At 39.0% G+C, this 13,388-nt stretch overlaps 1 protein-coding gene across 1 annotated transcript in view; it reads left to right on the top strand.

The window, feature by feature from the left end:
- The window catches only part of MTMR8 (myotubularin related protein 8), a 178,522-nt gene extending 166,231 nt beyond the window's left edge, over nt 1-12,291 (top strand). Inside the window, 4 exon segments of the mRNA XM_034653522.1 lie at nt 11,823-11,870; nt 11,872-11,975; nt 11,977-12,110; nt 12,113-12,291. Of these exon segments, the coding sequence (XP_034509413.1) occupies nt 11,823-11,870; nt 11,872-11,975; nt 11,977-12,110; nt 12,113-12,291 (465 nt within the window).
- Nucleotides 12,292-13,388: the final 1,097 nt, after the last annotated feature.

Here is a 13,388-nt window from a genome sequence, read left to right as displayed (position 1 = left end):
TAAGTAAAATGTCTAAATACACTGATTAAAATACAGAGATTAACAGTGGATTAAAAAAAAGTGTTCCAGATATGTTGTCTGCAAGAAACCCACTTCAAATATAATGATATATGTACGTGGGAAGTAAAAGAATGGAATGATATGCATCAAGAAAACAAAAATGAAAGCAGAAGTAGCCACATTAGTATCAAATAAAATAGACTTAAGAAAAAGAAAATTACCAGAGACAAAGAGGGATGTTACGTAATGATAAAAGTATAAATCCAACAAGAATGAACACCAGCCTTAAATGTATATGTCTCAACCAAAGGACACACATAATATGTGACACAAAAATTGATAGAACTGAAAGAAATGAAAAATCTGCAGTTAGAATTGGAGACATCAGTACCCCTTTCTCAACAATCAATGGAACAATTAGACAAAATCAGCAAGGACATAGAAGTCAACACATGTGGAGAAAGGGGATCCCCCCTACATTGTTGGTGGGAATGCAAGTTGTTACAGCCACTCTGGAAAACAGTGTGGAGGTCCCTTAAATAGTTAAAATTGAGCTACCCTATGACCCAGCCATTGCACTACTGGGTATTTACCCCAAAGATACAGACGTAGTGAAGAGGAGGGCCATATGCACCCCAATGTTCATAGCAGCATTGTCCACAATAACTAAATCATGGAAGGAGCAGAGATGCCCTTCAATAGATGACTGGATTAAGAAGATGTGGTCCATATATACAATGGAATATTACTCAGCTATCAGAAAGAACGAGTTCTCAACATGGACGGCACTGGAGGAGGTAATGCTAAGTGAAATAAGTCAAGCAGAGAAAGACAATTATCATATGATTTCTCTCATCTATGGAACATAAGAACTAGGAAGATCGGTAGGGGAAGAAAGGGATAAAGAAAGGGGCAGTAATCAGAAGGGGGAATGAAGCATGAGAGACTATGGACTCTGAGAAACAAACTGAGGGCTTCAGAGGGGAGGGGGGTGGGGGAATGGGATAGGCCGGTGATGGGTAGTAAGGAGGGCCCGTATTGCATGGTGCACTGGGTGTTATATGCAACTAATGAATCATCAAACTTTACATCAAAAACCAAGGATGTACTGTATGGTGACTAACATAATATAATAAAAAAATTTAAAAAAATAAGAAAATAAAACAATGATGAGGAAAAAAAGAGGTCAACACATCAATCAGCAGCATCTAATATAATTTATATACTACTCTATATAACAACAGAAGTATACACATTGTTTTCAAGTGCCCTCAACCATACCAAGATAGACCAAGTCCTAGGACATTGAAAAAAAAAAAGCTCAACTTTTTTAAAAATTGAAATCATACAAAAATTTTCTCTGGCTGCAGAGAATAAAGTTAGAAATCAGTAGTAGAAATATAATAGGAAAATATACAATATCTTCTCTACTAATAGAAAATAAACATAATTCTAAATTCATGCATTATTGCATGGTGCACTGGGTGTTATACGCAACTAATGAATCATCGAGCTTTACACTGGAAGCTGGGGATATACAGTATGGTGACTAACATAATATAATAAAAAATCATTAAAAAAATAAAAATAAATTCATGCATTAAGGAAAGTGTCATTGGAAATAAAATATATACTGAAATAAAAGAAAATGAAAGAGCAACCAAATGTAATCAGACTATGTGGAGTTCAGCTAAATGTTGAGAAGGAAATTTATAGCACTACATACTTATACATAAAAGAAAGTCTCAAATATTCCAAGCTAGAACATCAAGAACTTATAAAAAGAAAAGAAAAAAAATCAAGAAGGAAAAAATAGTTAAAAACTAGAAAGACACACAAAAAGAAGACACAAATGACCTATGTCTGAAATGAAGCAGAGGATATCAGAAACTGTGCAGACATCAAAATGACAAGGGAATACTACAAACAACTCTAAACAACATGAATTTGAAAACTTAAATGAAAATGAGAAAGCAAGATGGTGGAAGAGTAGGAGGACTCTGGGCTTGCCGTGTCCCACAAACACAACTAGATAACTATCAAATCATCCTAAATACCCCAGAAATCAACCTGAAGACTGACAAAACAGATTGCACAACTAAAAGGAAAGAAGAGGCCACAGAGAAGAAGGTAGCAAGTACTGACACATGGTTTAAAATGGCAGCTGCTGCAGAGGGGAGTGAGATGTGAATATGGAGAAGGGAGAGAGAGAGAGGAGCACACAAGGGAATGCACAAGGAGAATATTCTTTGAAGCCACTGACCTGGAAAATGAGAGGGGCTGAATTTTGTGAGTTCTTCCAACCAGCAGAGCTTAAAGCCTAGAGTTTTAAAGGTCAATGGGCTTTCCTGGAATAAAATCCAGAGGACATTGTACTTCTCCTGGAGAGAAGGCAGGCGAGCAACCCAGGGGCAGACAAAGTGAAAACAATAGTGCCCAGGGCACACAATGGGGAGATTATTCTCTCTACTCAGAGCTCATCCTTGAGAGGCAGTGTTCATGGAGACACCTCTTTGGGAACAAAGGAGTGGGCCAGCACCATTTTCCTCTTCTGTCCCTCAGGATAAACACAGTCACGTGTGGGAAGTGGTGCAGTGCCCACCCTGGCTACCTAACTTGCATACACAAGGCCCTACCTCTCCCCCCCGTGCTTTAATGGGAATGCCCTTCTTATTTAAGCTGCTTCAGTTGCAGTCCAATAGGCTGCTCCCCTAGAAGACCAACACAAACCCCTGCTGACACCATGTCTCCCAAACAGAATGTTCTACAGGGAGGGCCTCAGTTCTGGTGGAGGTGGTGCCAAGTCTCATTTTAAATGCAGACCAGAGCACACCCAGTTAAAACTTGCCATATTCAGGCAAGGGACCAAACACTGCCCACAGCAGAGAGGAGAGCCTCTGCAGACCACTGGCCTGAAGGATAGAACAGCCAAAACAATGACAGAGTGTATGCAGCACAGACCAAAGACACTCCATAAAGTGCCAGGTCCTGGGCACTACATGACCTCTTCGTAAAGCCTTTATTTGGAGGAGAAGGAGACATAACTGGCTATACCAAAACACACAAGAAGGCAGAGACTTAGACAAAATGTGAAGATGTGGGAATTTATCCCAAATGAAAGAACAAGATAAGGATACTGCCAGAGATCTAAGTGAAACAGATAAAAGTAACATTCCTGATATGAATGAACGAATGAATGAATGTGTTTGTTTGGTTGGTTTTAGTTTCTACTTTTCAGTTTTTAGTTTTTATTTCAATTCCAGTATGTTGACATACATTGTAATATTAGTTTCAGATTAGTTTCAGATGTATAATATAGTGATTCATCACTTATGTACAACACCGTGTACTCACCACAAGTATACTCCTTAATCCCGATCACCTCTGGTAACCATGCATTTGTTTTCTACACTTAAGAGGTATTTCTTGGCTTGCCTCTATCTTTTTTCCCCCAATATTCATTTGTTTCCTTCCATAACTTCCACATATGAATGAAATCATATGGTATTTCTCTTTCTCTGACATATTTTGCTTAGCATAATACTCTCTAGCTCCATCACGTTTTTGCAAATGGCAATATTTCATTCTTTTTATGGCTGAGTAATATTCCATTGTACATAAATGCCACATCTTTGTTATCCATTCATCAGTCAATGACCATTTGGGCTCTTCCTATAATTTGACTCTTGTTGATAATGCTGCTATAAACATTGGGGTGCATGTATCCCTTGGACTCAGTATTCTTGTATCCATTGGATAGATAGTTAGTAATGCAATTGCTGAATCTTAGAATAGTTCTGTTTTTTAATGTTTTGAGGAACCTCCATACTGTTTTGCACAGTAGCAGCACCAGTTTGCATTCCCACAAATAGTATAGGAGGGTTCCCCTTACTCTGCATCCTTGTCAATATTTGTTGTTTACTGTGTTGTTATTTTTAGCCATTCTATCTCCCTTGAGGTGATTTTCATTGTAGTTTTGATTTGTAGGTTTTTGTCTGATTTGTATCCTATGACTTTACTGAATTCGTATATAAGTTTTAGCAGTATTTTTGGTGGAATCTTCTGGGTTTTTGATATAGAGTCTCATGTCATCTGCAATAGTGGAAGTTTTACTTTTTCTTACTGATTTTATTTATTTTTGCTGTTTCACTGCTGTGTCTAGGACTCCCAGTACTATGTTAAATGAAAGGGATGAAAATGTATATGCCTGTTTTGTTCCTGCTCATAGAGGAAAAACTCTTAATTTTTCCCCACTGAGAATAATATTAGCTGTGCACTTTTCATATATAGCCTCTATTATGTTGAGGTATGTTCTCTCCAGGACTACTTTATTGAGTGTTTTTGTCATGAATTGATGTTGTACTTGGTCAAATACTTTACATGTATCTATTGAAATGATAAAAGTTTCTTATCCATATTTTTAAAATGTGTTTTATCACATGGAATGATTTGCAAATATTAAACCCTTAGCAACACAGGAATAAATCTCACTTGATTGTGGTTTATGGTTTTTAAATAAATTGTTAGATTCAGTTTTCCAGTATTTAATATAGAATTTTTTCATTGTGGTCATCAAGGATATTGGCCTGTAGTGATCTTTTATAGAGGACTCATTATCTGGTTTTGTTATCACGGTAATGCTGGCATCATAGAAATAATTTTGAAGTTTTTTTCCCTTTCTATTTCTTGGAATAGATTAAATGATTGGTAGAATTTACCCAAGAAGTGATATGGTCCTATACCCTTTTGTTCAGAATTCTCTTAATTAAAAAAAATTTATAATAACTTTTATTATGTTATGTAAGTCACCATACAGTGCATCCTTAGTTTTTGATGTAAAGTTCCATGATTCATTATTTGCGTATAACACCCAGTGCACCATGCAATATGTGCCCTCCTTAATACCCATCCACTGCCCTATCCCATTCCCCCAAACACCTCCCCTCTGAAGCCCTGTTTGTTTCCCAGAGTTCATAGTCTCTCATGGTTCACTCCTCCATTCTGTTTACCCCACCTTTCTTCTTCCCTTTCTTCTCCTACCGATCTTCCTACTTCTTATGCTCCATAAATGAGTGAATCATATGGTAACTGTCTTTCTCTGCTTGACTTATTTCGCTTAGCATTATCTACTCCAGTCCCGCCAATGTTGCAGCAAAAGTTGAGAAATCATTATTTTTGATGACTGAGTAATATTCCATTGCATATATGGACCACATCTTCTTAATCCAGTCATCTGTTGAAGGACATCTCGGCTCCTTCATGACTTAGCTATTGTGGACAATACTGCTATGAACAATGGGGTGCATATGGCCCTTCTCTTCACTACGTCTGTAACTTTGGGGTAAATACCCAGTAGTGCAATTGCTGGATCATAGGACAGCTCAATTTTTAACTTTTTAAGGGACCTCCACACTGTTTTCCAAAGTGGCTGTGCCAACTTGCATTCCCACCAACAATGTAGGAGGGATGCGCTTTCTCCACATCCGCTCCAGCAATTGTTGTTCCTTGCCTTGTCAATTTTTGCCATTCTAACTGGCATAAAGTGGTATCTCAATGTGGTTTTCATTTGAATTTCCCTGGTGGCTGCAATTCATGCCCTCCTTAATACCCATCACCAGGTTAGCCCATACCCCCACCCTTTCCACTCTGAAACCCTCAGTTTGTTTCCCAGGGTTATACACAACTAATGAAGTGTTGAACACTATATCAAAAACTAATAATGCAGTATATGTTGGCTAACTGAACATAATAATAAATAAGTATGGAAAAAACTAAATGAATAAAATTAAAAATTAAATGTTAATGTTTGGTATATTGCTGGTTTTTGATAGTGTACAACAATTCATTAGTTATATATAACACACGGTGCTCATCAGAACATGCATCCTCCACTGATAAACCAGGAAATCAAATGATAAGCCAGGAAATCAAAAATCAATTTAAACAATTTATGGAGACCAACGAGAATGAAAACACAATGTTCCAAAACCTATGGGATACTACAAAGGCAGTCATAAGGGGAAAATACATAACCATCCAAGCCTCACTCAAAAGAATAGGAAAATCTAAAATGCAGTTTTTATATTTTCACCTCAAGAAGCTGGAACAGCAACAGAGGGACAGGCTTAATCCATGCACGAGGAAGCAGTTGACCAAGATTAGAGCAGAAATCAATGAATTAGAAACCAGAACTACAGTAGAGCAGATCAACAGGAGTAGAAGCTGGTTCTTTGAGAGAATCAATTAAATTGACAGACCACTGGCAAGACTTATCCAAAAGAACAGAGAAAGGACCCAAATTAATAAAATTATGAATGAAAAAGGAGAGGTCACAACCAACACCAATGAAATTGGAAGGATTATTAGGAACTTTTACCAACAGCTTTATGCCAATAAATTAAGCAATCTGGAAGAGATGGAGGCCTTCCTGAAAAACTATAAACTACCATAACTAAAACAGGAAGAAATTGATTTTTTAAACAGGCCAATTAATTATGAAGAATTGAATCAGTGATAAACAACCTTTCAAAAAACAAAAGTCCAGGCCCGGATGGTTTTCCTGGGGAATTGTACCAAACATTCAAAGAAGATAATACCTATTCTCCTAAGCTATTTCAAAAAATAAAAACAGAAGGAAAGCTACCAAACTCATTCTATGAGGCCCATATTACCTTGATCCCCAGACCAGGCAAAGACCCCTTCAAAAAGGAGAATTACAGAATGATTTCCCTAATGAATATGGACGTCAAAATCCTAAAAATATCCTGGCTAATAGAATCCAACAGTACATTAAAAGGATTATCCATCATGAACAAGTGGAATTCATCCCTAGAATGCAAGGGTGGTTCAACATTCACAAATCTATCTGCGTCTTAGATTTTATTCAGAAGGAAAAATTCAAAAATCATATGATTCTCTCAATAGATGCAGAAAAACCATTTGACAATACACAGCATCCTTTCCTGATTAAAACCCTTCAAAGTGTAGGCATAGAGTGTACATTCCTCAATTTCATAAAAACCATCTATGAGGAGCCTACAGCAAATATCATTCTCAATGGGGAAAAGCTGGAAGCATTTCCCTTAAGATCAGGAACACGACAAGGGTGCCCACTCTCGCCATTATTATTCAACATAGTACTAGAAGTCCTTGCAACAGCAATCAGACAACAAAAAAGGATAAAAGGTATCCAAATCAGCAAAGAAGAAGTCAAAATGTCTCTCTTCACAGATGACATGATACTCTATATGGCAAACCCAAAAGAATCCATGCCCAAACTATTAGAAGTTATAGAGCAATTCAGCAATGTGGCGGGATACAAAATCAATGCTCAGAAATCAGTTGTATTTCTATACAGGAACAATACGACAGAAGAAAGAGAAATTAGGGAATCCATCCCATTTACAATAGCACCAAAAACCATTCGTTACCTTGGAATTAACTTAACCAGAGACGTAAAGGACCTATATTCTAGAAACTATAAATCACTCTTGAAAGACATTGAAGAAGAGGCTAAAAGATGGGAAAATATTCCATGCTCATGGATTGGAAGAATTAACATAGTTAAAATGTCCATGCAACCCAGAGCAATCTACACTTTCAATGCTATCCCAATCAAAATACCAATGACATTTTTCAAAGACCTGGAACAAACAGTCCTCAAATTTGTATGGAACCAGAAAAGGCCCCGAAACACCAAGGATTGTTGAAAGGAAAAAACAAAGCTGGGGCATCACAATGCTGGATTTCAAGCTGTACTACAAAGCTGTGATCACAAAGACAGCATGGTACTGACACAAAAATAGACACATAGACCAATGGAACAGAATAGAGAACCCAGAAATGGACCCTCAGCTCTTTCGGCAACTAATCTTTGATAAAGCAGGAAAAACCATTCAGTGGAAAAAAGACAGGCTGTTCAATAAATGGTGCTGGGAACATTGGACAGCTACATGCAAAAGAATGAAACTTGACCACTGTCTCACACCATACACAAAGATAAACTCCAAATGGATGGAGGACCTAGATGTGAGACAGGAATCCATCAAAATCCTAGAGGAGAACATAGGCAGCAACCTCTACAACATCGGCCACAGCAACCTTTTTCACAACACATCTCCAAAGGCAAGAGAAACAAAAGAGAAAATGAACTTGTGGGACTTCATCAAGATAAAAAGCTTCTGCACAGCCAAGGAATCAGTAAAAAAAAAAAAAAACTAAGAGGCAGCCCACGGAATGGGAGAAGATATTTGCAAATGATGCTACAGATAAAAGACTGGTATCCAAGATATCAAAGACCTTCTCAAACTCAATATATAAGAAACAAATAAACAAATCATAAATTGGGCAGAAGATATGAACAGACACTTCTCCAATGATGACATACAAATGGCTAGCAGACACATGAAAAAATGTTGAAAATCATTTGCCATCAGGGAAATTCATAACAAAACCACACTAAGATACCACCTTACGCCAGTTAGAATGGCAAAAATTGACAAGGCAAGAAGCAACAATTGTTAGAGGATGTGGAGAAAGGGGATCCCTCCTACATTGTTGGTGGGAATGCAAGTTGGTACAGCCACTCTGGAAACAGTGTGGCTGTCCCTCAAAAAGTTAAAAATTGAGCTACCCTAGGATGCAGCCATTGCACTACTGGGTATTTACCCCAAAGAGACATATGTAGTGAAGAGAAGGGCCATATGCACCCCAATGTTCATAGCAGCATTGTCCACAATAGCTAAATCGTGGAAGGAACCGAAATGCCCTTCAACAGGTGACTGGATTAAGAAGTTGTGGTCCATATATACAATGGAATATTACTCAGCTATCAGAAAGAACGAGTTGTCAACATTTGCTGCAACATGGACGGCACTGGAGGAGATAATGCTAAGTGAAATAAGTCAAGCATAGAAAGACAATTATCATATGATTTCTCTCATCTATGGAACATAAGAACTAGGAAGATCGGTAGTAGAAGGAAGGGAAGAATGAAGGGGGGATAAACAGTAGGGGGAATGAACCACGTGTGACTGGATGTTTGGAAACAAACTGAGGGCTTCAGAGAGGCAGGGGGTGGGGGATTGGGATAGATCAGTGATGGGTGTTAAGGAGGGCACATTTTGCATGATGCAGTTGGTGTTATATGCAAATAACGAATCATGGAACATTGCATCAAAAACTGGGGACGTAGTGTGTGGTTACTAATACAACAAAATAAAAATTATTACAGAAATAAATAAAAAATTAAAAAATTTTCTCTCTCTTTGAAGTTTTTACTGAGATGTTTCACTCTTTTCTGAAATCCGGTGAGTATCTTTATGACTATTACTTTGAAATCTTTATCAGGCATAATGTTCATCTCCATTTAAATTAGCTCTTTTGCTATGGTTTTTTTCCCTTTTTCATTTGGGACATATTCCTCTGTCTCTTCGTTTTGTCTAACTCTCTGTGTTTGTTTCTATGTATTAGGAATGTCAGATGCATCTCCTGATTTTGAAAGTAGTGTCCTTTCGAAGAAGAGGTCCTGTGGTGCTCTGTAGTGTAATGTAATTCACCAGAACCAGTTCTTCAGGATTATCTCTTCTGTGGGTTTTGTACATCCTACTGTCATGGCTGATCTTCATTTGCTTTCAGTCCAGTTGGCTGCAGTGGACCACTTTGCCAGTTGTGGGCATGGTTTGGTACCTGTGCTGTTAAGGGGCCAGTTGGTACCCCCATAGGTTTGTAGTGGGTTGGTTTCCACAGTCAGACTAGATGCCTACCCTCAGCCCCTCTGCTGGGACTGCAGTTACACTGATCCTCAGAAGGCTTTCCTGAGAGGTTTCATTGTTGAACAGAGCTTGAAGTCCAATCAGATGCCTGCCCACAGTCTCTCTGTTGGGGCTGCAGAATTATCAACCTGCAGGCTGCTTTCCCTGCCTTGTCCCTTGAGAGCTTTTTGTTGGTCAGCAGACCAGCAGACCGATCTAATGCCTACCCCTAGTCTGTCTTCTGGGCCTGCATCTGAACTGCTGTATGTGGTTATTATCCCCTCTCTCCTGGTCTAGAATCACTTTGGAGTGGTGGCAGTCTTAACCAAGGCTACAAACAGGATTTGTTTTTAGCAGGAGCAGCTTTAGAGGATGCCTGCAGAGTAGGGCTTGTGGATGTAGAAGGAAAGCACATGGTGTTAGCAAGGTAGGTGGAGGGTTTTCTAGCTGGTTACTACAAGTGTCCTGTTATCTGTGCTGGGTGTGGGGAGGTGGAGAGAGAGAAATGGTGCCTGCCAGCTCTTTTGTTCTTGGAGAAGTTTCCTACTGATTCCTACCCCTCTGGCACATGTTGTGAATAAACCTCCATGTATACTCCAGGTGCTTTTCAAAATGCTTCTTCTATGCCATGCTTGTTATACTGGCTCTTTAGGGACAGGGACTCTGGTTCATAGAGCATTTCAGCTCTCCCAGAGCTAAGCCTGCTGATTTTTAAAGTACCTGGAGTTAAGCCCTGCTGATTGTAAATACTTGAGAAGTTAAACACCACTGATTTTCAAAGTCAAATATTATGTGGGCCTCAATTCCCACCCTATGTCTGGGGTACCTGGTGTGGGGTATGCTCTTCTCCCTTCTCTGTGCTTGTGATAATCCTTCTGTTTGTAGTTAGTCTCTCTAGGAGTTTGGTTCTGGACAAACTCCTGCCCTTTCCAACGTGGTGCCTTCTCTGTGATTAACAGTGTAAAATCTGTTCTGTCAGTCTTTAGGTCATTCTCTGGGTTAGTTGCTCTGATGTGATTGTCATCTAGGTGTGTTCATGGAACCAGGTGAGCTTAGGGTATTCCTACTTTGCCATATTCTCGGAAGTTTTTCCCTGTTGAAATTTTTAGAAAGGTAGTAGTACAATTACAAAGTTAGAACATGCATAATACAAAAACATACAAAATGGAAATTTAAAAGACTCTCCTAGCCACATATTCATTTCCTCTCTTCGAAGGTTATCACTATTTGTTTTGTATGTGTGTGTGATTTCCTGATTTCCAAAAAAAAAAAAAAAAAGATAATGAGATGCCTATACCCTATAACAGGAGCTCTTAACTGGAGTTCATGAACCCATAGGTGCCCACAAATACACTTTGGGGGAATCTGTGAAACCCCTGTTATTATGCCTAAAACTGTGTATGTGGGCTGTTTCATGTACACACATTTGCATGCATGAAACTTTCTGAGGAGAAAGTTTATTATTTTCTTCAGATTTTCAAAGTACACTATGACCCCCACAAAGTTAAATGTCACCACTGTAAAGTATCACTGAGTCATCGTGTTATCCTTGAAAGTGGAAATATCTATTGGAGGTACCATGAGGTGTTAGGTCATAGAAATTAGCATTAAGATTCAGGGTCAGGTCCCAGCTCTACCATTTCTTAAACGTGTGAATTTTAGTCTTACTTAAATTCTCTGAGACTCAGTTTTCTCATCTGCAACATACAGCTAATACCTAACCAACAGGGTTCTTAGAAGTATTAAAGGAAATACTGTATAAATCTCCAGCACATAGAGGTATTTAATAAATCTTAGTGACCCTCTCCCTTGCCCTCCCTACTTCCAGTAAAATTATATTTATCAGGAAAGAGGACTTTTATAGATATAAGACCCTTGAGAATCTTTAGTAGTAGGGCTTTTAAAGCACTATGTCAAGTGATGAAGAAAAGATGTTTGGGACTAGGGAGGGGGCAGAAGTTAATACTCCACCATATTAGTGACAGCAAGATCCTTGGAGGTCATTGTGAACTTTGCCTAGCTTTTATTCTGTTCCTGGTTCTTTTCAACCATTCCTTGTTCCTATGACAGAAACTGCAAGCCCATCATGAGCCACCAGAAGAAATCTGTTCATGCGCCTCAATTAGGGAATTTATTATCTCAGCATCTGGGAAGTCCTTTGACGAATACTCTTGGCTTTATGGGTATCAGTGGAGAGATGAACAGCTTGATGGATAATGGTACTGCCCAGGGAAGGAGGCCTCCAAGCTCAGATGGATCAAGTAAAAAGCCAGTGTGCAGACTTTCACTGTGACTATTCCAGGATCATAGGTAGCCTTGGGGCCATAAACATTTATGGGGATGTGGGATTCTCTGAAACATGGGAAGCTCTGAGTCCAGGGACATCTATGGGGCCACAGGCATCTCTGAGGCTATGGGCTACTGTGCAGGCATCAGCATCTCTGAGGCCATGAGCTTCTCTGTGAGCATGGGCATCTCTGGGGACATAGGCATCTCCAAGGTCAGCACCAAGGAGGCAGGCTGCTCTAAACAACAGTGAGCTACTCATCTGTTGCCATGCTAGGTGTATACAGCACCCGCAGTGATCCTTGTCCCAAAGAAGGCTATTCTGCTTTTCCAATTGGTTTAAATGGGTGAGTCTGGGGCACCCCACCTCCAACTTAAGAGTCTGGAAGGTGACTTGTGGCCTTTACTGATTAAACAACAAGTATATTCATGTTAAGCAGCCCAGAATGTAGGCAAGAGAAAGAATATATTATTGTTCTAGAATGGGATTTAACTTCAGAGATGTTGCCTTCCAGATGAGATATTGGGCTGGTTCTGTTATTCCATTTTCCTTAATGATCAACCTTCTTGACTTTTCCACCCTCACTGCTATAGCATGAGAACAAAGTGAAAACTTTATCACAGTTGAGAATTAAGACCCTGTTGAGGGAATGTATAGATGGTATAAAGCAGGTAACCGAATTGCAGAATGGCTTAAAAGGAAATTTTACCTTTAGATATGTTCAGTTATAGAATGTAAGCTAATGTTTTTGCTAATAGAGACCCCAACATTTGCCTGAGAAATAAATCAAAATTATCCTTGATTGTTAGCATGGGTGCATGGGTGCTTGGTGGTTTAGAACATATAAGGAAATAATTAAGTTATAACATTTGCTCTCCCCAACCCACATGCCAGTTAGGTCTGTTTATAATACTTAGCCAATTGCCTTTTTCATAGGTATCCCATAGGTAAAGTTGAATCTACTACATTTTAAAACAATCAATTCCAAATTAGTGGGATCTAAATTAATAACACTGATTAATAATATTCTCAGCCTCTTTGGGGTAAATACATAGTAGTGCAATGGCTGGATCATAGGGTAGCTCAATTTTTAACTTTTTAAGGGACCTCCACACTGTTTTCCAGAATGCTACGTGAAATAAGTCAAGCAGAGAAAGGCAATTATCATATGGTTTCTCTCATCTATGGAACATAAGAACTAGGAAGATCGGTAGGAGAAAGAAAGGGATAAAGAAAGGGGGGTAATCAGAAGAGGGTGAAGCATGAGAGACTATGGACTCTGAGAAACAAACTGAGGGCTTCGGGGGGGTGGGGGAATGGGATAGGCTGGTGATGGGTAAGGAGGGCAT

Source organism: Ailuropoda melanoleuca, unplaced genomic scaffold, assembly GCF_002007445.2.
Source record: "Ailuropoda melanoleuca isolate Jingjing unplaced genomic scaffold, ASM200744v2 unplaced-scaffold9607, whole genome shotgun sequence".
NCBI classification, from domain to species: domain Eukaryota; kingdom Metazoa; phylum Chordata; class Mammalia; order Carnivora; family Ursidae; genus Ailuropoda; species Ailuropoda melanoleuca.
This window is presented reverse-complemented; position numbering and strand designations above follow the sequence as displayed.